At 45.5% G+C, this 24,715-nt stretch overlaps 1 protein-coding gene across 1 annotated transcript in view; it reads right to left on the bottom strand.

Moving 5' to 3' along the window:
* GOLPH3 (golgi phosphoprotein 3) overlaps positions 1-6,406 on the bottom strand; it is a 55,542-nt gene extending 49,136 nt beyond the window's left edge. The window contains exon 1 of the mRNA XM_038535404.1: positions 5,996-6,406. Coding sequence (XP_038391332.1) covers positions 5,996-6,220 — 225 coding nt within the window. The 5' untranslated portion in view covers positions 6,221-6,406. The remainder of the gene's footprint in view (positions 1-5,995) is intronic.
* Between the last annotated feature and the right edge of the window lie 18,309 nt (positions 6,407-24,715).

Raw genomic sequence — 24,715 nt, 5'->3', positions numbered from 1 at the left:
AAATTAATTAAAAAGTCAAGGGAGGGATCCCTGGGTGGCGCAGCGGTTTGGCGCCTGCCTTTGGCCCAGGGCGCGATCCTGGAGACCCGGAATCGAGTCCCACATCGGGCTCCCGGTGCATGGAGCCTGCTTCTCTCTCTGCCTGTGTCTCTGCCTCTCTCTCTCTCTGTGTGACTATCATAAATAAATAAAAATTTTAGAAAATAAAAAAATAAAAAAATAAAATAAAAAGTCAAGGGAATAAAAAGTACAGCATAGAGATTAGTCAATAATATGGTAATAACTGGGGATCCCTGGATGGCTCAGCGGTTTAGTGCCTGCCTTTGGCCCAGGGCGTGGTCCTGGAGACCCGGGATCCCTGCATGGAGCCTGCTTCTCTCTACCTATATCTCTGCTTCTCTCTCCCTCTCTCGGTCTCTCATGAATAAAGTCTTTGAAAATAATAATAACAAAATATGGTAATAACTTTGTACATTGACAGATACTAACTACACTTATTAAGGCGAGGATTCTGAAATGTTTATAATTATCAAATCACTGTTATACACCTGAAACTAATACATCAACTATACTTCAATTAAAATTTTTAATAAATATAATTTAAAAATGATGTCCTGAGGGAATAAAGAAATAAAATGCAAAAAAAAAAAAAAAAAGCATATGACACTACTTATTTGAGGTAATTCTCTATGAGGTATTCTGAAAACTCTATGGCTCTTGGAGGCAGCTATGGAAAAATCAAATAGGGAAAGGAAAATATGTGGCTCATCTGCTGCCTTTCCCCTTCAAAAATAGGGAGAGATTACAGGAATCTTGCTAATTTGGAAGTTGAATTCAAGCTTAAGCCTACCATCCTTGCTGTGGCCTCTAAAGATTTACTTAATATCTTTTTTTTTTTTTTTTAAGATTTTATTTATTTATTCTTGAGAGACAGAGAGAGAGAGGCAGAGACACAGGCAGCAGGCTCCATGCAGGGAGCCCGACGTGGTACTCAATCCCGGGTCTCCAGGGTCAGGCCCTGGACCGAAGGCGGCACCAAACCGCTGAGCCACCCAGGCCACCCCAAGATTTACTTAATATCTATGTCATTGATGCTCCATCCAGACTGAACAACCGGAATCGCAGAGGGGGTTAGGACACCCGTATTTTAATAAAAGCCACAAAGGAAAAATCACTGGTAAAAAGTGTAAAATGTATATCTAAATTCAAAAAAAGAAAAAATTCCTCACAATGACTTTAGAGATACTCCTAATAGAAAATCTGAGGCCAGACCATCTGCTTGTTGGCAAGCTGAGTCTTCTGTTCAGTAAAAAGAGAACTGGAGGGGCACTAGATTCAGAATGTAAGTCAATGTCATTTTGTAAACACTGTAGATTAGAAATGTGTTAAATTGGTAATTCACAGAAAATGAACAAATGACAACCCACACAATACGGATGTCACAATGCAAAACAAAAGATGCAAATGGAAGTCCAAAATGGACAAAATTATTCTATGTTGAATTCTAAAGTAAAGCTAGTGGGTACCCTTGAGGAGTAGGCAGTAACTTGAAAGGCATCACCTGGGGCTTCTGGAAAGTGGTTCTATTTCTAGATGCTTTTTTTTTTTAAGATTTTGTTTATAGGCACACAGAGAGGCACAGAGACACAGGCAGAGGGAGAAGCAGGCTCTCTGCAAGGAGCCCAATGTGGGACTCGATCCCAGGACCCTGGAATCCCCACCTGAGCCGAAGGCAGACGCTCAACCACTGAGCCACCCAGGCACCTGACCTAGGTGGAATAAACTGTTTAACAGTTGTGTTCAGTTTGTGAAAATTCATCACACTTACATGCACTTTCCTGTATACATTTTTGAACAAAAAAATTTTTTAAAAAGCCATAATATCGGGATCCTTGGGTGGCGCAGCGGTTTGGCGCCTGCCTTTGGCCCAGGGCGCGATCCTGGAGACCCGGGATCGAATCCCACGTAGGGCTCCCTGCATGGAGCCTGCTTCTCCCTCTGCCTGTGTCTCTGCGCCTCTCTCTCTCTCTCTGTGACTATCATAAATAAATAAAAATTTAAAAAAAATTAAAAAAAAAAAAGCCATAATATCTCAGCTTTTTTTAGAAGTCAAAGTAAAGGGTGCCTGAGTGGCTCAGTGGATTAAGTGTCTGCCTTTGGCTAAGGTTGTGAACCCAAGGTCCTGGGATCAAACCCCAAGCCAGACTCCCTGCTTCTGCCCCTCCCCCTGCTTGGGCTCTCCCTTGTGTGCCATCTCTCCATCTCTCCCTCTCATGAGTAAATAAAATCTTAAAAACAAAAACAAAAAAAAAAAGTAAAACCAATTTTCACCATTTTATGATTTCTTAACTTTTTCTCAGTTGTTTGGATTTCAAATATAATAGTTCTCACACACACACCCCGGTAATATATCCATCATTAATGACCTAACCTAACCTTAAATTTTAGGTTTTAATATCTTTAGAGTACCCAAAGATAACAAAGATGGATGTAAGCTAAAGCAGTCAATTAACCTACATATTGTCCCTAAAGCTTGAAACTTACTATCAAACAAATTAAAATCTTTTTTTGCTTGTTTTTGTTTTACAGATTGTATTTATTTATTCTTGAGACACAGAGAGAGGCAGACACAGGCAGAGGGAGGAGGAGGCTCCATGCAGGGCGCCCGATGTGGGATTCGATCCCGGGACTCCGGGGTCACGCCCTGAGCCAAAGGCAGACAGACGCTCAACCGCTGAGCCACCCAGGTGTCCCCATAAATTTAATTATTAAGAAGCATAAACGCCTAGGCTCTAGGTAAGAGTAATTCCTTACCTCCTATATAGAATGATACAAGTTGAAGACACAGGGGGGAAAACCTCCCAAAACTTATGAATGGAGAAGGTTATAGGTCTGGTTATTAGTACTATAAAGATGTGAAGGGATCCCTGGGTGGCGGTTTGGCGCCTTTGGCCCAGGGCGCGATCCTGGAGACCCGGGATCGAATCCCACATCAGGCTCCCGGTGCATGGAGCCTGCTTCTCCCTCTGCCTGTGTCTCTGCCTCTCTTTCTCTCTCTCTGGGACTATCATAAATAAAAATTAAAAAAAAAAAAAAAGATGTGAAGACAAGTTATATAGGTAAAACCCTAAATCTAAAACAATGTCAAATCCCAAGCCCATCCACCTCTACTTCAATTCCCTGGGCTTGCCTGCAAAAGGGGAAATAAAAAGTTTCTCTATGTGATTGCTGAAATCACAAGAAATGGTCAGAAGTGACTAGTGTCTGGACCTTAGCCACGAGATGCCAAACTACAGTGGCTCCTGACAGAAGCACAACACATGGTTTCAATTTACCTGCCACCAAAGAAATCTAAATTGTCTACCTTTTTAAGTACCAGTAAGCTTCAACAAATTCTTTAGATTATCTTCATGAATACCACAGAAACATAGCAAGTCAATATGCTTCAGCTTAACCTTTTCCAGTAACACATATTTGGGAAACAAAGGTACTTTTTCACCATAATTTCTCACTTGGAGTGACTCAAATCCAAAAGCTAATTTTGGTTTTAGTTGGGGTTTTTGTTTTCCGGCTTTAAGTTTTAATTTTACACACAGGACATATCCACACAGAAAACTATCAAAAACTATAAACCAAAACTGTTCACTCAGGAATATAGATGACTGCCATCTTCATTTTTTTCTTTTTTTGGTATTTTCTAAAATGTTACTTTTGCTCCAAAAGGGGGGGGTGGGGGGGGAACGGCACTTAAAGTAAAATATTTATTACCAAGATTCTAAATTGTGAAGCTTAAAAATCTGGCAAGTTGAATACTTCCTAAAAATCACATTTCTAAGACATTCTATCCACAGACCATCCCCAACTTAATTTTTCAATGTTATGCCTGTACAAAAGTAATACTTCAAATTCTGATCTTTTCCTGGGCTAGTGATCTGCATACAATTTGCTAGGCATAGCCACATGATCACAAGGGTAACCAATGGATGTACTTACAACCATTGTTTTTTCACTCTCAATACGACATTCAATAAATTACATGAGCTATTCAACTTTACTATAAAATACGCTTTGTGATAGATGATTCTGCTCAACTGTAGGCTAACATAAAACATGTTCCGCGCATGTTTAAGGTTGGCTAAGCTAAACTATAATGTTTGGTTGGTTAGTACTAAATGCATTTTCAACTTAAAATACTCACTTTATGATGGGCTTATCAGAATATAACCCTACCGTAAATTAAGGAAGATCTGTATATTGTTTTCGTAATGAACAAAAAAGAGTTTCACATACAATCTGCTCCCATCGTAACTCAGTAGTTAAGAAACCTACTGAGAGCCCCTTTCACACTCAGAGGGAGGTCTTTTCAAGTGATCATTATTAAAACCTACAAATGAAAAAAAAAAAAAAAAAAACCTACAAATGGGAAACCTAGATGTCACAAATATTCTAGACATTTCTATCAAAATAATTTTAAAGATTTTATTTATTTATTCATGAGAGACACACAGAAAGAGGCAAAGACACAGGCAGAGGGAGAGGGAGAGGGAGAAACAGGCTCCATGCAGGGAGCCGGATGTGGGACTCAATCCCGGGTCTCCAGGATCAGGCCCTGGGCCGAAAGCAGACGCTCAACCACTGAGCCACCCGGGATCCCCTCAAAGTAAATTTATTTTCACTAAATCACTAAATACTAGGAGGCCACAGTCCATATAAAGTTTTGGTGAAAAAAAAAAAAAAAAAAAAATAAAGTTTTGGTGAAATAAGACTAAATTGTTTTATAAAGATCAAATTTTTTGCCCACCTTTCTGAGCTAGGAAAACTTTATTAAAAACCAAAACAAGGTACACCTGGGTGGCTCAGCCGGTGAAGCACCTGTCTTGGGCTCAGGTCATAATCTCAGGGGTCCTGGGATCCAGCCCCATATCCCCGTATCAGGCTCTCTGCTTCTCCCTCTCCCTCCATCCCTGCTCCTGCTCTCAGCTCGCTCACTCCCTCAAATCAATAAAATCTTTAAAAAATTTTTCAAAACAAACTTGGGATAGCTCTGTGTTTTCCTTATTTGACTCTTAAAAAGTGTACAGTTTCTATGCTGGGATAAAACGAGCTTCTAGAACCACCTCCCCATGTGTGACTTACAGACTATCCATTCATCCAGCTGATCAGCTGCACGTCTCTAAAAATAATCACTTTCGTACATCAAAGGATATGTGATGAAGCCAACCTAGGAAAACCTTAACGACAGAACCTAGGAGGAGAATATGCAGATATCCCACCTTAGTAGGTTTCCTCCCACTTCTCCGTGTGTGAAAGACACTGAGACCCAAGACACTGAGCTGGAAATAACCTTTCGAAATCCCACCACCGAGACCGCCCTGGCAGCTTTAACCTAGACCTGGGGCTGCGAGACCTTTCGGTCCAACCCCACAGCCGCCGTGTGCAGCGCTCCGAGGGAGAGGAAGTCTTCCCTTCGGATGGCGCGGCGTCCTGGAGACTAGTCGACCGGTGACATGCAAAAGTGACGCTGAAAATAATCTCTTACCCAAAGCAAAGTTACAACCTGGGAAGTCCTTTTCCGGGAGGCGTCGTGAGAATTTAATCGGGACTTTTAACTTTTTATCAGGTGCAAAAGGACTTTCGCCTCCATTAGCACTTCACTGAAATGTTTCGAAATTCCCAACGGCACAGGGTTAAGTGGTGTGCGCGCGTGTGCGTGGGTTCTGGTCTCCCCCCCCAATAAAGCAGAACCGTGGAGCCCCCCCAAGTCCGAAGGCCTGTAGGGCCCGCGGGAGCGCGGGGTGCTGGGGGTCCCAGGGGTCTCCCCTCAGCAGGCCCTCCGCGGGGGGGGGGGCTCCGAGGGTTAAACAGGCGGGAAAAGGGGGGAAGCGGTGCAGAGCGCCGGGGAGACTGTGGAGGAGCGCGGGCAGGGCCTGCGGGCGCCCGGCTCGGCCCCCGGCTCGGCCCCCGCCGCCGCCCCCGCCGCGCCCCCGCCCCGCACCTCTCGGTCCTTGAGGCCCAGCAGGAGCACCTCCTCCATCAGGGTCAGCCGGGTCTCCTTGGAGTCGCCCTTGTCGTCGTCGTCCTGCTCGTCGCGGCGGCTCTGCGCGTCGTCCTCGCCGCCGCCGCCGCCGCCGCCCGCCACCCGCTCCTTGTCGGCGGCGCTGCGGGAGGCCTCGGTGCGCCGCTGCACCAGGCCCGAGCTGCGCTGGGTCAGCGAGGTCATGGCTCCCGCCGGGACGCCGCGCCGCGCCGAGAGGGCCGCGGGACCTGCCGGGCCTCCCTCCTCGCCCCCCCGCGGCCCGCGGCCCGGGCTTCCGTGTTAGATCGCGGCGCCCGGGCGACGTCCGTCGGCAGCGGGGCCGGGGGCAGTCATGGGGAGACGGGCCGGCGCGAGACGGGCGGGCCGGCGAGGCGAGGCGAGGCGAGGCGAGGCGAGGCGAGGCGAGCAGCGCTCCCCGCTCGTGCGGCCGCGGCCCGGGGGAAGCCGGGCTCCGGGCGGCGGCGGCGGCGGCGGCGGCGGCTGGGGCTGCGCCTTCCCAATATGGCGGCGCCAGCTGACGTCACCGGAGGATGTGGCACCGCCGGCGCGGGGCGGGCCCGAGGGCGCCGGAAGCGGGGGGCGGGGGCGGGGCTCGCCGCTCCGCGCGGCTCCCGCGCCCTCGGGTCTCCGCCGGCGCTCGCCCTGGCCGCCCGGCCCGCGGCTCCTGCCCGCGGCGCGTGACGTGCCCTCCCTTCCGCCGCCTCCCCCCCCGCCCCTCGAGGATCGGGGCGCGGCATCGGGCCGGCGAGGCCCCTACGAAGGACGGTGGACCCCGCTCAGCCTCGAGCCGTGGCCGCATCACCCGAGACGCCGCCATGCGCGGAGTTGGCCGGGGGGGGGGGGGGGGGGGACCGGAGGGGGGAGGGGCGGGGGTGCTGGGAAGGCTGGGACCCGAGGGGGCGGGGAGAGGGGGCCCGGGGGGGCGGGGACCGCGGGGGGAGGGGCGGGGGGGCTCGGATGCGGCCGGGGAGGGCGGGGACCCGAGGGGCGGGGAGAGGGGGCCCGGGGGGCGGGGACCGCGGGGGGAGGGGGCGGGGGGGGCCCGGATGCGGCCGGGGAGGGCGGGGACCCGAGGGGGGGACCCGAGGGGGGAGGGGCGGGGGTGCTGGGAAGGCTGGGACCCGAGGGGGCGGGGAGAGGGGGCCGGGGGGGGCGGGGACCGCGGGGGGAGGGGCGGGGGGGCTCGGATGCGGCCGGGGAGGGCGGGGACCCGAGGGGCGGGGACCCGAGGGGAGGGGGCGGGGGTGCTGGGAAGGCTGGGACCCGAGGGGGCGGGGAGAGGGGGTCCCGGGGGGCGGGGACCCGAGGGGAGGGGAGGGGGGCGGGGTGGGGGCCCGGATGCGGCCGGGGAGGGCGGGGACCCGGGTCCCCGAGTCCCCGAGAGACCCAGGAAGGACGTCGCTGGCGGCCGAGAGTTCGCGCCCGCGCCCGGACCCGCAGGAGTGACGGCCGGTGCGTGGCTCGCGGGCGGCCGCGTGGTCCCGCGAGCACCGAAGCGGCAGGACGAGTCCGGAGCCGCCCGCGAGAACGTGCCCGTGGCCTCCCGACGTGGGACCCGGGGGGCGCGGGGAGCACGGTTCGTGCCGAACGCGTCAGCACCCTTGACCTCAACGACCTTTTTTATGGAGACCATAAAGCCGTTGGGTTTCGTGCCACGTCTTCGTGCAGATGGAACCCGCCCCCCGCCCCCCGCCCCCCCCATTTTATTACAGGTGAGATCGTCTCGGCGAGCTTCCCGGTTGGGCCGGCTCGGGCCAGCTCCCGGAGCCCAGGTGCGGAGCCTGGGGTGGAGGCCGGAAGGGTGGGCCTTGTAAGTCATCCAGAAACGGCATCGAATCAACGGGGACCACAGGCTTCGGCCCCAGAACGATCTAGACAGAAGTGTATCGTGACAGGACGTGAGCTGTAAGAAAGGACGAACGCCGCAGTAAAACCGTCCCATCGAACATTCTCGCTACAGAGTTCTCTCCCCCCCCAGACCCATCATCCCAAACTCCGGCCGCACACCACCACCACCCCACGTCCTGGAAAGTGAAAATGCTAAGTATGGGGCGGGGAGGAGCGCGGGGTGAGCCCGAAGGAGACCCTCCCTCTTTCCTATCTTTCCGGGCAAGGGTCAATGTCTCCCATTCACCTGTTCAACTTTTTTTTTTCTTTAATGTCTCTCCCTATTCTTTCCCAAATAGCCTAAAATGTTTCCTTTTGGAAGAAATGTAATGAATGTGTTTAGGATAGTCAAATACGTAGTTGGAGGATTATAAAAATAGAGTGAAACTCTCTCTTCCAGCCCTGCCCCTGTTCACCCCAGTTGTTCACCTCTTCTCCTCCGGTGGTTTCAAATACTTCAACAAATTCTCTGGTACTCCTCTCAAAAGAGAAAGCCTAACTCCCCTTCCCTTGGGTGTGGGCCAGACACCTCCACCCTCCTCCAATGAGCAGAATGTGGCAGGTGTGGCTGTGTGTGACTTAGACTAGATCCTACAAGTCTGCAGCTTCCTGTGCTCCGGCTCCCTCTCCCTGTCCCTCTCCTCTGTCTGTCTCTACTTCTCAGATTCTCCCCTCATTCACGGAGAGAGGCTGGATGCCACATCATAGCCCGTCAAGCAGTGCTATGGAAACGTCCAATGGGAAAGAGCAATAGAGGTGAGGCATCTGGAAAACCGGGCTCCCAACCCCACTCAAACCCTTACTTCACATCTGATTGCAATCTCATGAAAGATTCTTTTTTTTTTTTAAAGAATTTATTTATTTATTCATGAGAGACACCGAGAAAGAGGCAGAGACATAGGCAGAGGGAGAATCAGGCTCCCAGCAGGGAGCCCAATGCCCGGGACCCCAGGGTCACAATCTGAGCCAAAGGCAGATGCTCAACCACTGAGCCACCCAGGGGCCCCTCTCGGGAAAGATTCTGAACCAGTTAGTACCACCCCACTAAGTCATTCCAGAACTGAGCTACAAAAACTGTGAGATAATAAATGTTGGTTGTCCTTAGCTGCTAAGTTTTGAGTCATTTGTTATGCAATAATAGGCATTAAAATACTTGGGTGCTTATACAAAACAAACGTGACAACAAATCGTATAGTGATGAAAATCGGGGCTGCAAGGCTAGATTGGTCCGTGGGACTCTTCATCTTGCCGTTTGAGTTTGAGCCCCACCTGGGATGTAGAGATGATTCAAATGAAATAAATGAACTTTTAAAAACAGAGTGTTGGGATCCCTGGGTGGCACAGTGGTTTGGTGCCTGCCTTTGGCCCAGGGCGCGATCCTGGAGACCCGGGATCGAATCCCACATCGGGCTCCCGGTGCATGGAGCCTGCGTCTCCCTCTGCCTGTGTCTCTGCCTCTCTCTCTCTCTGTGACTATCATAAATAAATAAAAAAAAATTTAAAAAAATAAAAAAAAATAAAAAAAATAAAAAATAAAAACAGAGTGTTGTTGTGAATATCAATAAAGGGAAACCTCACTACAATAGAGATCAGGAGGCTAGACAGGGGAGGCTACAAGGGGGAGCCAGCCCACTTACCTCAATTACAGACCCCCCAACAGAAAAATCCACAAAAGGAAACTATCAATTACAGGCCGGGACAGGGAAAAGGTGTATATTGCGTTTCCTTCAACAAATCAACTACCTCTGCAACTCAGCCAATAAGAAACCTTCATCACCCTTACTTTTCTCCAGTAGCCTTAAAAAACACCTGGGTGGCTTAGTCCTTTGAGTGTGGGACTCAGATTTAGCTCTCAGGTCATGATCTTGGGGTCATGGGATGGAACCATATGTCAGGCTCAGTGGAGAGTCTGCTTGAGATTCTCCCCCTCCCCCTCTGCCTTCTCCTCTCTCTCTCAAATATTTAGGGGGAAAAAAAAAAAAGACTCGTCCCAACTTCCCTCTTCTCCATAAATTTTTCTCTTTTGTTTGCTGGACTTGCCTATGGTTTTTCCATAGCCTACGTGTTCTGCATTGCATTTCTCTGGTGTTCCCAAATAAACACATTTTGGTAGTAAAATGTCTTTTTTTTTTGATATTTATTTATTTATTCATGAGAGACACAGAGCATGAGAGAGAGAGGCAGAGATACAGGCAGAGGGAGAAGCAGGCTCCCTGCAGGGAGCCCGACATGGGACTCCATCCCAGGTCTCCAGGATCACAACCCAGGCCGAAGGTGGCGCTAAACCACTGAACCACCGGGCTGCCCAGTAAAATGTCTTTTACTAACACTTTCTTGGATATCCTTCTAGAGATTTTTTTTTAATGTATATTCAAACAACTATGAAAACATTCTCCTTCCTTTTTTATGCAAATAATAGATTATAATACACATTATTTTTCACTTAATGTTAGAAAAAAACGTTCTCTATCAATACTTAACAGCTTCAGAGCACCTGGGTGGCTCAGTCCGTTAAGCCTCTGCCTTTGGCTCAGGGCATGATCCTGGAGTCCCAGAATCAGGGTCCGCATCTGACTCCCTGCTCAGTGGGGAGCCTGCTTCTCCTGCCTCTCCTCATCCCTCACCCCCCACCCCCCACTGTGTTCTCTCTCCTGCCTCCTCCCTCTCTTTCTCTCTCAAATAAAATCTTTAAAAAACTTAACAGCTTCTTCATACTTTGTTTCAGCTGCATTGTATGCTATCATAACATACTTTTATTTAGTCAGTCCCCTATCGATGGACATTTAGGTTGTTTTCCATTCTTTGCTATTACAAACAATGCTGTAATAAATATAATGAAGAGCCACATGTTTTGTCCACAAAAATGCATGCTCATGGTCTGTTTATTCATGCACACTCTTCAAATTACTAAGACTTTACACAACTTCATTGTTTTTTCAGTTTTACTAGCATTTTTTTCCCTGTTTTTGTTTTCCACAAGCTAGACTTCAAAATCACCTTAATTGGAAAGAAAGGAAAAGAAAAGAGAAGGAAGGAAATAAGGTTATGATATTTGGGGAACCAAAATATATATTCCTAATAACAATGACTTTATTTATTGACTACTGAATATGTGGCAGGCATGTTCTCCAGTAGCCCCCACCAGAGTCCTGCAGAGGAGGTACTCATGCTGCTCCCCATAAACCCCAACTACCTTATGCAACAAAGCCTGTCAGCATACTTCATGCCCAAGCAGAAGAACCTGGAGGTGCATAGGAGTTAGCACTTCAAGCTGGCAAAGTTCCCCTTTCTCTCTTCAAATGGATTTTTGAGATCCTTTATGCGATTTCTCCGTGGCACTTAGTTGCAGCACGTTCAACAACATATTCTTTTTTTTTAAGATTTTATTTATTTGAAGAGAGAGAGAAAGCATGAGCAGGTGGGGGGAGGTGGAGAGGGAGAAGCAGACTCCCCACCGAGCAGGGAGCCTGATGTGAGGCTCAGTCCCAGGACCCTGAGATCATGACCTGAGCTGAAGGCAGATGCTTAACCAACTGAGCCACCCAGGCGCCCCCAACAACATATTCTTGATATGTCTCTCTCCCTCCTTCGCTCCACCCTCCCCCTCTTTCTTGCTTCTGTTCTTGGGAGTTACACTCCCTAACAAAATAGTGGCACAGAAGCCTCTGTCTTAAGCTCTGCTTTCTGAAAATCCCAGGTTAAGGCACTCACTTTATTTGTGAAGAAACTGCAGTTCAGAGAAATTAATCTGTCCAACATAACACAGCTGGTAAATTGCAAGCCTGGGTTAATAAAAAACATATCATTAGAACCCCAGTCCTTAATTCAGTCATTACACAAATATCTGTATTTATGCATACTTGCTGTATGCCAGGTACTGTGCTAAGCAATGAGGATATTATAATAAACCAAAAGAGACACAGTCATGGTTTCATGAGGCTGTTTAGGGGAGGGCACAGATACTAAGCAAATCATCACACATCAATGTATAAATTGAGCACTGCTTTGAATATATTTGAATACAGAAGGAATATAGTATTATGGGAGCATGTATTCTCAAATATATGAGAAACTTATATTTTATCTGGGACTCAAGGAAAGCAACTCTGAGGAAGTAGTAAGCCAAAGAATAAACAGAAATTAACTAAAACAAACCTCTCATTCTTGAGAAAAAATAGCATGTGCCAAAGCCCTCTGGCAAGGAGAGATCATGGGATGATGGAGAATGAAATAGAAAACCATTTTGGCTAGGCTAAAGGAGAAAGTGTTGTCAAAAGCAATAGAGACAGACAAGAATCAAATCATGCAGTGCCATAAAGCCATTTAAAGATTTTGGTCTTTTGGGATGCCTGGGTGGCTCAGCAGTTGAGCACCTGCCTTTGGCCCAGGCCATGATCATGGAGTCCCCGGATCGAGTCCCACATTGGGCTTCCTGCGTGGAGCCTGCTTCTCCCTCTGCCTGTGTCTCTGCCTCTCTCTCTCTCTCTGTGTGTGTGTGTCTCTCATGAATAAATAAAATCTTTTAAAAAAATAAAGATTTTGGTCTTTTTCCAACCAAACACAATGAGAAATCCTCAAAGATGCTTTTAAATGCCCCCCTTGTGAGGTGTCTGGGTGGCTCATTCGGTTAAGTGACTGACTCTTGATTTCGGCTCAGGTCATAATCTCAGGGTCATGATCTCAGGGAGTCTCTTTCTCCCTCTCCCTCTACCCCTTCTCATTCTCTTTCTCTCTCTTTCTCTTCCCTGCGCCCCCCACCCCCCCGCCTGCTCAAATAAATAAATAACTCCTTTGTACGGGGAAGGATGGAATGGGGGGGTATGTAATATTACCAGATCTGCATTTTGAAAACCTCACCCAATACACAAAAGAGATGGTCACAATGGACACAGCAGCCAGTTAGTTTTGCAGCAATCCCACAGGAACTGATAGCTACCTAACTATGACCGTGGAAGAAGAATGAAAAGTAGAAGTTTCCAAGAGATACTTAGGAAGCCAAATTAATGAACTCACTGGAAGATTGACTGTGGAGTGGGTAGACCACAAGGAAGAGAGGTTTTCTTTTTCTTTTTTTTTTTTTTTAAGATTTTATTGATTTATTTGACAAAGAGAGCAAGAAAGCACAAGCAGGGAGAGTGGCAGAGGAAGAGGGAGAGAAGCAGGCTCCCCGCTGAGCAGGGAGTCTGATGTGTTGCCTATCTTTATCCTGAGACTCTAAGATCATGAAGACCTGAGCCGAAGGCACCACCAGGCCCCCCCAGAAGAGAGATTTTCAGGGATGATTCTCTACCTCTGGCTGTGTAAGAATGTACAGGAGAGACCATTCACTGAGCTAGAGACCATTGGGCCCCAAAAACATTTGCATTTGCATTTATTTCAGGTGAGTTTTTGAGAAGTGTATGAAACTTCTATTTTTTAAAAAAGATTTTATTTATTCATTAAAGACACAGAGAGAAAGAGGCAGAGACACAGGCAGAGGGAGAAGCAGGCTCCATGCAGGGAGCCTGATGTGGGACTCGATGCAGGGACCCCAGGATCACACCCTGGGCCAAAGGCAAGCGCCAAACCACCAAGCCACCCAGGGATCCCCGTGTATGAAACTTCTAAGAAGAGATGTTGTATACGTAGTTGGATGTACAGGTACTTTCTGTTCTAATCTGATAAAAATTTCAAAACACCTACAAAATGGAACTGTAGAAGAACTATGAGAGAACTCTTATAACCTAGGAGAGGAGATGCCTTTTTTATCATGATTCAAAATTTGATAAGAAAAAAATTTTTGAAATAATTATGGATTGAGGCGCCTGGGTGGCTCATTGGTTAAGCATCCAACTCTTAATTTTGGCTCAGGTCATGTGTGACCTCATGGTTGTGAGATCAAGGGTCATGTTGGGCTCTTCGCTGGGTGGAGCCTTCTTGGGATTCTCTCTGTCTCTCTCTCTCTCAAAAAAAAAGAAAGAGAGAGAGAGACAGAGAGAAGAAAGAGAAGAAAGAAAGAAAAGAAAGAAAGAAAGAAAGAAAGAAAGAAAGAAAGAAAGAAGAAAGAAAAAAACAACAAGAAGAAGAGAGAGGAGGAGGGAGTGTAGTAGGCCCCACTCACGCCGCCCGACACCCCCGACCGCAAAGAAAGAAAGAAAGAAAGAAAGAAAGAGAAAGAATTATAGATTGACAAGAAGTTGTAAAATTAGTACAGAGAGGTCTTGTGTAGTCTTAACCTGGTATTCCCCAATGGTAACATATAACTATAGTACAATACTAAAACCAAGAAAGAAATATCGATATAATCCACAGACATAAAAAAAAAAAATCCACAGACATTATTCAGATTTCACAGGTTTTATATGCGCGCGCGCGCGTGTGTGTGTGTATGTGTAGTTCTGTGCAATTTTACCACATGTGCAGATTTGTGTAACCACCACCAATCAAGATACAAAATTGTTGGGACCCGTGGGTGGCTCAGCAGTTTAGCGCCTGCCTTCGGCCCAGAGTGTGATACTGGAGCCCCAGGATCGAGTCCCGCATCAGTCTCCCTGCATGGAGCCTGCTTCTCCCTCTGCCTGTGTCTCTGCCTCTCTCTCTCTCTCTCTGTGTGTGTCTCTCATGAATAAATAAATAAAATCTTTTAAAAAAAAGATACAAAATTGTTTTCTCACCACAAGATCCCTCATGTTACCCCCTTAGAGTCCTACCCCTTCTCACACTCCACCTCTAACCCCTGGCGACCACTCATCTGTTCTATTATTTTGTCATTTGAGAATGCTGTATAAATGGAATCATACACTAGGCAGCCTTTTGAGATAGCTCTTTGTCACTCAGCATAATTCCCTTGAGGTCTATTCTGTGTATCAATAGTTTGATCTTTTTTATGCCTGATGGTATGGATGTTCCACAGTTTATTTACCCATTCACCCACTAAAAGACTTTGGGTTATTTACAAATTGTATGTATTACAAATAAAGCTACCATGAACATTTGTGCACGTTTTTATGCATACATGGTTTTCATTTCTCTGGGATAAATACCTAGGAGTGCATCTGGGGTCATATGGTGTGTGTTTAGCTTGTTAAGAAAATCCCAAAATGTTTTCCAGAGTGGTTATTCCATCTTACATTCCTACCCCAGCTTTGCTCTAAAGCACAGCAGTATTATTGATATAACTAGCAAACCTTTTAGAGGCATTCAACAATATTATTTCTTTTTTAAAAATTTGGTACAATGATTGAAAAGATTATTGACCACTTGTTATATTCCAGAGATGGCTCTAAGTGTCTAAATGTCTTACACACTAATTTTAGTTATTTTTTAAAGATTTATTTATTTGAGAGCTCATACGCATGCACACTCAAGAAAAAAGGAATAGAGGGAGAGAATCCTCAAGCAGACTCCTCCCTGAGGGCTGAGCCCAACGGGCTAGATCTCAAGACCCATGAGATTGTGAACTGAGTTGAAACCAAGAGTCAGGCTCAACTGACTGAGCCACCCAGGTGCCCCTTTTGCACATTAATTTTAGACTAAACTGTATAGGTCACAATTTTTCTCTTCCCTATGGTTGTACATCCACATCCTTCCTATCGCTTTGCAACATGTGGAATATACTTTATTACTCCTTGCCATGGGCTTGACCTAAGTCTCTACCTTGGGGTTGGCCATGTGACTATCTTTGGCAAATAGAATATTAGCCAATAGGATGCAAACAAAGGCGTGAAACAGGCTTATGCAGTTGTGCTTTTCCTTTTATGCTCCTAGCTGCTGCCACCATGAGAAGAGCTTCTTTCATGGCCATGAAAACACTTCCTCTGGGTAGTCTGCTAGTCCCAGAGGAATGAGAATGAAGCAGACAAAAGCAAATACACAGCTTGGAGTCAAGCCTCGCCAAGCCCAGCTGAGATCTGCAGAGCCATTCTAGCCACGTCACGATCGTTGAAATAAATGCTTACTGTTGTGTGTCACTAAGATTATGTGTTATCGGGCAGCTCACTTAGTTCTCACAGCATCCTGATTACGTATTATAATAGCCCCATTTTACAGAAAAGAAAATCAAGACACAAAGAGATTAAATATCTTGCTTAAAATTCCACAGCCTGATCCCAGAGCCCGTGATCTTATCAGGATCTCACAGTGACTCAATGAATTCAAGACAAAAACAACTACACAGAGTGGTTTGTCAGAAAAGACAAAACTCCAGCAAGACAAATGCAAAGTTTCAAAGATTTAAAATTTTGTGAATAAGTAATAAATTCACATACTTCAAAAATCAAAGGGATAAAAGGGATATCCAGAGAAGTTGCACTTCTACCTACAAACCATCAACAGACCTAATTCCAACACGTCCCTTATGAATTTTTTTTTTTTAAGATTTTGTTTATTTATTCATGAGAGACACAGAGACACAGGCAGAAGGAGAAGCAGGCTCCATGCAGGGAGCCCGAAGCAGGACTCGATCCGGGGACCCCAGGATCACACCCTGGGCCAAAGGCAGGAGCTCAACCACTGAGCCACCCAGGCATCCCGACCCTTGTGATTCTTGCCGCTCTGGTATCTACACTGTTGTGTGATTCCCACTCCTTGAGTGTGGGCAGAAGTTGTGACTTGCTTCTAACCACCAGAATATGGCAAAGGTGGAGAGGGTGTTGCAGATGTAAGAGCCATAATTCATTCTCTTTGAGTTAATCTAAAGAGAGATAACCCTGAGTGTGCCTGGCATAATCAGGTGGTCTCTCTCTTTTTTTTTTAATTTTATTTATTTATTCATGAGAGACACACAGAAAGAGGCAGAGACACAGGCAGAGGGAGAAGCAGGCTCCAAGCAGGGAGCCCGATGCAGGACTGGAGGATCAGGCCCTGGGCCGAAGGCGGTGCTAAACCGCTGAGCCACCCAGGCTGCCCAATCAGGTGGTCTCTTGAAAGCAAATCCAAACCTTCCCTAATGAGAGAGACTTGAGTCAGCGAAGACACTTTTTTTTTAGATTCTCCACAGAGAGTGGCTTCCTTTTCTTTTCTTTTTTAATTGAAATATAATTAACATACAGTGCTATATTATATTAGTTTCAGATGTACAATATAATAATTCAACAATTCTATACATTTCTCAATGCTCTTGGGCCCCTTAAGACATTCTGTTTTGTTTTGTTTTTAAGATCTTATTTATTTACTCATGAGAAACACAGAGAGAGGCAGAGAGACAAGCAGGCTCCCTGTGGGGAGCCTGATGTGGGACTGGATCCCAGGACCTACCACCGGAGCCGAAGCTAGGTGCTCAACCACTAAGCCACCCAGGTGCCCAAGACACTCTCTCTCGAAGAAAACAGCTATGTTGTAAAATGCCTATGAGAAAGGTAGCTTCTAAGAGCTGATGGTCTCGGTCTTAGAAACACAGCAGCTGAATTATGCCAACAACATAAATGAGCTTGGAAGAGGACCTAAACTTCAGGTAAGAATGTAGCCCAGCTGATACTTTGATTACAAACTGTGAGACCCCGAGCAGAGGATCCAATTAGGCTATGCCAAACTCTTGACCAATGGAAACTGAGATTATAAGCATGTGTTATTTTAAGCCACAAAACTAGTAGTAATTTGTTATGCCATAGATACAAATAGGTTGGAATAAAGGATGAGGGTGCCTGGCTGAGTGAGTCAGTGGAGCATGCCACCTTGATCCTGAGGTTGTGAGTTCAAGCCCCATGCTGGCCAGAGAGCCTACTTAAAAAAAAAAAAAGTAGAAGAAGAAGAGTAAAGAAAAGATGGTAAAAGATATCAATCATGCAAACAGAACCATAAAAAGCTAAAGTGGCCATACTAGTATCAGACAAAATAAACTTTAAAAATATTTTTAAGTGTTATTGAAAGTATGCCCTCAGATTTAACGGATTTTTTTGAAAAAAATTTTATTCATTTGACAGAGAGCAAAAACAAGGGGGCTGCAAAAACAAGAGGGAGAAACAGTCTCCCCACTGAGTAGGGAGCCAGGCTCCGGGTTAGATCCCAGGACCCTGGGACCATGACCTAAGCTGAAGGCAGACACTTAACCAACTGAGCCACCCAGGTCCCCCTGTGGTCAACTGATTTTTCCACAAGGGTGCCAAGACAATTCAATCGTGAAAGAATAGTCATTTCAACAAATGGTACAGGAACAAATGTGTGTTCACATTTAAAAAAAAAAAAAAAGCGTACTCCAGGGTGGCTCAGTCGGTTAAGCTCCTGCCTTCAGCTCAGGTCATGATCCCAGGGTCCCGGGATGGAGTCTGACATCAAGCCCCACATCGAGCCTCCCGTCAAGCCCTCAGCACTACCTCAGAACACACTTTGGCAGTTCCTCATAAGCTTTAAACAGAATATTACCAAATGACCCAGCAATTCCACGTAGCCTTACATAGCCACGATACATAAAAACTTATGTGCTTGGGGATCCCTGGGTGGCTGAGCGGTTTAGCGCCTGCCTTTGGCCCAGGGCACGATCCTGGAGTCCCAGGATCAAGTCCCACGTCGGGCTCCTGGTATGGAGCCTGCTTCTCCCTCCTCCTGTGTCTCTGCCTCTCTCTGTGTGTGTGTGTCTATCATAAATAAATCAATCTTTAAAAAAAAAAAAAAAACAAACATATGTGCTTACACAATAACTTGCACGTGAATATTCATAGCAGCACTATTCATAATAATGAAAAAGTAGAAACAACTCAAAGATCCATCAACTGGTGAATGGATGAATAAAATGTAACATATTCATGCTGAGAAATATTACTAGGTAATAAGAAGGAATGAAGTACTCTTAAATGACGACCTTGAAAACATGTACGTAGAAGAGGCCAGTCAAAAAGACTACATTTTGCACATTTGGCACAATTCTGTTTATAGGAAATACTCAGCATAAGCAAATCGATAGCAACTGGCAAGTAGATTAGTGATTGCCTAGGGCTAGGGATGGGGTGTGGGGTGGGGGTGGGGTGGGGAATGGGGAGCAACTGTTAATGGATCCAGAGTTTCTTTTTGGGGTGATGAAAATGTGCTAAAACTGGTGTGGTGGTGATTGCACAACTCTGTGACTATACTAAAAAACACTAAAAACAAACAAACAAAAAAAAAACACTGAGTTAGGGATGCTGGGGAGGCTCAGCCTATTGAGCATCGGCCTCTTGGTTTCAGGTTAGGTCAGGTCTCAGGGTTGTGAGATCAAGCGCCCATTAGCTCCCTGCTCAGTGGGAGTCGGCTTGTCTCCCTCTCTCTCTGGCCCTCCCCTGCTCTCATGCTCTGTCTCTAAAATAAATAAATCTTTAAAAAAAACACAAAAACAAAACAAAAAAAACACTGAGTTATATATCTTAAAAGGGTAACTTGTATGATATGTAAATTACATTTCAATAAACCTGTTAGTAACAAAAATTAAGGATCTTTTATTTAGGTTTGCCTCCAAACATGTCCCAAGATACTTTATTATTGAGGGAAAAAAAAGATTTGAATTTTTAAAAATGTACTTTTTGTAATATATGCTTTTAATTTTTAGGTTAAAAATTTTTTAACAAGGTTTGCTCATAGGAAGGTGATGAAAAACATACTTTCAGGATGATAAAATATACTCATGTTTTAATCCTGTACATTTTTTAGAATTTTTAATTTATTCATGATAGAGAGAGAGACAGAGGCAAGACACAGGGAGAGGGAGAAGCAGGCTCCATGCCGGGAGCCTGATGTGGGACTCGATCCCGGGTCTCCAGGATTGTGCCCTGGGCCAAAGGCAGGCGCCAAACCACTGAACCACCCAGGGGTCCCCTCCTGTACATTTTGACTAGGATTTAAAATTTTTAAACAAATATAAAGCAAAACATTTTAATTTACTTTCATCGTGATTCTAGTGGGGAAACAAATACTGTAAATATGGAAGGAATACAGAGACTAGATAGGCTGTAAAAAATAATTCTAGTTTTTTGTTTACATAGCAATCTGTCACAAATTCTAGAATTACATAGTTTAAGGAGCTCTCAAGATACCAAACAATTCACAATTCTGAAACTTTTCCAACAGCTTACTCATTTTTCCTAGAAATCCAGAAAGGCAAGATTTCATGGTTTTACCAAATAAAGTGTGGTATCTTTCCACTAAGGGCACCAGAAAATTTTCTAAACTTCTAAGTTAAATCCTTAATTATTAGTCTATATGAGATAAGATATGGAAAGCAGTTGGCATAGAGATGAGACATCTCCTGACTTAGAAGTAAGGGTCTCTGCTGTGACTGGGAGTTTTAGATCAAAAGTATCTTCTTAGAATTTACTTCAGGTTTAAGTAAAATCCTCTGTGGTTTTGTTGCACTTTACATCCTTCTCTTAGCTCAGTGCCCATTGGCTAGCTTCCTCATTGTTACCTATAAAATTGCCCCTTTCAAATGTATACAAATTTGTTTCCTGCCCCACCTTCTCTAAGTAAATGACCCCTAGTTCCTGAATAAACCATGAAAATAGATGCCCTACTGCCAGGATTTTTTTTTTTTTTTTTTTTAAAGATTATTTACTTGAGAAAGAGAGAGAGCAAGTGAGCTCAAGGTGGGAGGAGGGGCAGAGGGAGACGCAGACTCCCCACTGAGCAAGGAACCCCATGAGGGACTCCATCCCAGGGTCGACCTGAGCCTAAGAAAGACTCTTAACTGACTGAGCCACCCAGGTACCCCCTTCCGGTCCAGGATTTTTTTTTTTTTTTAAGATTTTATTGATTTATTCACGAGAGACACAGAGGCAGAGACATAGGCAGAGGGAGAAGCAGGCTCCGTGCAGGGAGCCCGACACGGAACTCGATCCTGGGTCTCCAGGATCATGACCTGAGCCACCCAGTCTTCCCCTTGTCCAGGATTTTAAAGAAATCAGGGTGTGATGAGAAAGAATTGACCTTCTAAAGCTGTAAAGTGGGGACGCCTGGGTGGCTCAGTGGTTGACCATCTGCCTTTGGCTCAGGGTGTGATCCTGAGGTTCCAGGATCAAGTCCCACATGGGGCTCCCCATGGGGAGCCTGCTTCTCCCTCTGCCTGTATCTCTGCCTCTCTCTCTGTCTCTCATGAATAAATAAAGTCTTTAAAATAAATAAATAGATAGATAAATAAATAAATAAATAAATAAATAAATAAATAAATAAATAAATAAAGCTGTAAAGTGTCTTTCTTTTCCCAAACCTGAATTTTAAGTTCTAGGAACAAAAATTGCTCTCCCACTGAAGGATCATGTGCTGACGCTGAGAATCTGTACTAGTTTTCTATGCTATGGATTTATTATCGCACACTTTCCGTGGGCCAGGCATCAGGCCCAGCTTAGCTGGATCCCCTGTCTGGGACTCACAAGGAGGAAATCAGGATGCCAGCTGAGCTGCATGATCATCTGGAGGCTCAGCTGGGAGAAAATTGGCTTCTAAGCTGCTCAGGTTATTGGCAGACTTCATTTCCTGTGGTTGTAGAACTGGGGGCTTTTTCTTTCTTTTTTTTTTTTTAAGAGTTTATTTGTTTTACAGAGAGGGAGAGACAGAAAGGGAGAGGCAGAGAGAGGGAGAGTGCTTGTGCACAGGCACATGAGTGGGAGGAGAGGCAGAGAATCTCAAGCAGACTCCACACTGAGCCTGGGGGCCAACGCGGGGCTCCATCCCACAACCCTGAGATCATGGCTTGAGACGAAACCAAGAGTCAGATGCTGAACTGACAGCCACCCAGGTGCCCCTAGGGCTTCTGTCTCTTGTTGGCTGTTGACTAAAGGCCGCCCTCCTCTCCGAGAGGCTGCATGCCCTTTCTCGCCAGTGAGCTCCCCAACATGGTTGCCTACCTCCTCCAGCCAGCAAGGGAAGTCCCTAACGTGAATCTGCTAGTATAATGGAGTTTTATAGACGCTTAAATAATCAAGTGAATGACATCTCATCACCTTTGCCATCTTCTATTAGAAACAGTCATTAGATTGGGACGCCTGGGTGGCTCAGTGGTTGCGCGCCTGCCTTCCGCCCAGGACGTGATCCTGGAGACCCAGGATCGAGTCCCACATCGGGCTCCCTTCATGGAGCCTGCTTCTCCCCCTTCCTGTGTCTCTATGTCTCTCGTGAATAAATAAATACAATCTTAAAAAAAAAAAAAGAAATAGTCATTAGATTAAGGAGGGCACATAATGTAATAAGCACTGGGTTTTACATAAGACTGATGAATCACTGACATCTACCTCTGAAATTAATACATTATATGTTAATTCATTGAATTTAAACTTTTTTAACTCAAAGAAAAAAAAAAAGAAAGAAAGAGAAAAAGCAGTCATTACTTTTAGCCCTAACTCAAGAGGAGGAGATTACACAGATGCATGAATTCCAGAAGGCAGGGATCATTGCGTCTGCCCACCACAGCAGTATTGAATCCTGTCTGCAGGAGATGGACAGGATGCAAATGAACAAATTAATGAACAAAACTGAACCTATCTTTCGGTATGTTGTATCATCTTATTTCTTTATTCATAACTCCCCAGGAAAACATGGGTATGAGTTATTGGTTGCTGTGTAATAAACCATAACCTCAAAATAATGGCTTTAAAATAGCACCTGGCTGCCTCAGTAGAGCATGCGACTGGATCTCAAAGTCATGAGTTCAAGCCCCACATTGGGCATGGAGCCTACTTTAAAACAAAAAGAGAGGGCAGCCCGGGTGGGTCAGTGGTTTAGCGCAGCCTTCAGCCCAGGGTGTGATCCTGGAGACCCGAGATCAAGTCCCTCATCGGGCTCCCTGCATGGAGCCTGCTTCTCCCTCTGCCTGTGTCTCTGCCTCTGTGTGTGTGTGTGTGTGTGTGTGTGTGTGTGTCTCATTAATAAATAAATAAAATATTTTAAAAAATAAATAAAACAAAAAAAGAGGGACTCCTGGGTAGCTCAGCAATTGAGTGTCTGCCTTGGGCTCATGGTGTGATCCCAGGGCCCAGGATGGAGTCCCCCATCAGGCTCCTTACAGCAAGCCTGCTTCTCCTTCTGTGTCTCTGCCTCTCTGTGTCTCTCATGAATAAATAAATAAAATCTTTAAAAATTAAAAAAAAAGAAAACAACAACACAGCAACTATTTGCTCATTTTTCTGTGGTTCAGCTATTTGAACTGGGCTTTTGCTGGGCTGTTCTACTGATCTCGCATGAGGTTACTTACATGGCTGTAGTCAAACTGCAGCTTGACTTGAACTAGTTAGTTGATTTAACACAACCCCACTCACATTTGGAAGAACTGGTGTTGGCTGTAGGCCAGTCCACGTGTCTCTCACAGGCTGGTCCCGTCTTCCTTACTTGGTGTCTGAATTCTAACAGTAAAGAAGTTGCAAAGCTCACAAGTTGTATATTATTACTTGCCACGTTTTATTGGTTAAAGTAAGGTCCTAAGGCTGGCCCAGATGCAACAGGTGGGGAAATGACCCCACCTCCCACCTCTTTTCCGTTCCAGAACTGTGCAAAGTTCAAACCTGAGAACGCTTTAAGACTTACCTAGGGCAGCCCAGGTGGCTCAGCAGTTTAGTGCCGCCTTCAGTCCGGGGCCTGATCCTGGAGCCCTGGGTTCGAGTCCTACGTCGGGCTCCCTGCATGGAGCCTGCTTCTCCCTCTGCCTGTGTCTCTGCCTCTCTCTGTGTCTCATGAATAAATAAATAAAAACTAAAAACAAAAAAAAAAAAAAAAAAGACTTACCTAATAACTGTTCCAAAATATCTACGTTTATATACAGAGCATTTCTTGACTGGTTAAAGTTTTTAATGGCATTAATTATTGTTAAAGTATAGTTGTCAATTCCTCTTTGCTTGTATAAAAGAAGCTATCATCTCCAGATATCTTCACGAGTCTTAAATATTGCTGACTTTTTCTTTTTCTTTTTTTTTTTGACTTTTTCTTAATAAGTGTTAGTCTTAACTATTGCTAGCTGCTTTCCTTTTCAACTATTTATTTTGATAAAGATTTTAAAGCACTTAGTAAATGAACCATAAAAGTAACAGAGAACACTACAAGTGGATTGTTTTGTGACCTGGGAGAGGAGAAGCCTTTCTTAACATCACCCAAAATCCAGAACCATGAAAGAAAACATTGATAAACTTGATTACATAAAGAACAAAAACTTCTGCATGGAAAAAAATACCACAAAGTCAAGACACATGGCAAATAAGAAAAAAATGGTCACAGAACATTAATGGTTCACAGAAAAATAAATACAGGTGGCTCTTTAAAAAGTTTGGCTTTGGGGCACCCCAGGTGGCTCAGCAGGCTAGTGCTGCCTTCAGCCCAGGGCGTGATCCTGGAGACCCGGGTTCAAGTCCTGTGTTGGGCTCCTTGCATGGAGCCTGCTTCTCCCTCTGCCTGTGTCTGTGCCTCTCTCTCTCTCTGTCTCTGTGTGTGTGTGTGTGTCTCACGAATAAATAAATAAATAAAATCTTTAAAATAAATAAAAATAAAAGTTTGGCTTTATTAGTAATAAAAGCATATTAAAACTATGCTGATAATACCATTTTACCAACTGGATAGAAAGTTTGGCAACATAACATTTAAGCAAATGTATGGGGAAAATAGAATGATTAGGGCACCTGGCTGGCTCAGTTGGTTAAGAGCCTGCCTTTGGCTCAGGTCATGATACCAGGGTCCTGGGATCCAGTCCTGCATCAGGCTCCCTGCTCAGTGTGGAGCCTGCTTTTCCCTCTCCCTCTGCCTGCCGCTCCCACTGCTTGTGCTCTCTCTTTCTCTCTGTCAAATAAATAAATAAAATCTTAAAAAAAAAAAAGAAAATAGAATAATTATACATTGCTGGTTGGGATGCAAAACAGGGTGCAATATGGTGAT

The sequence above is a fragment of the Canis lupus genome, chromosome 4 (assembly GCF_011100685.1).
Source record: "Canis lupus familiaris isolate Mischka breed German Shepherd chromosome 4, alternate assembly UU_Cfam_GSD_1.0, whole genome shotgun sequence".
Lineage (NCBI taxonomy): Eukaryota > Metazoa > Chordata > Mammalia > Carnivora > Canidae > Canis > Canis lupus.
The sequence above is the reverse complement of the archived record's forward strand: the minus strand, read 5'-3'. Positions and strand labels throughout refer to the sequence as shown.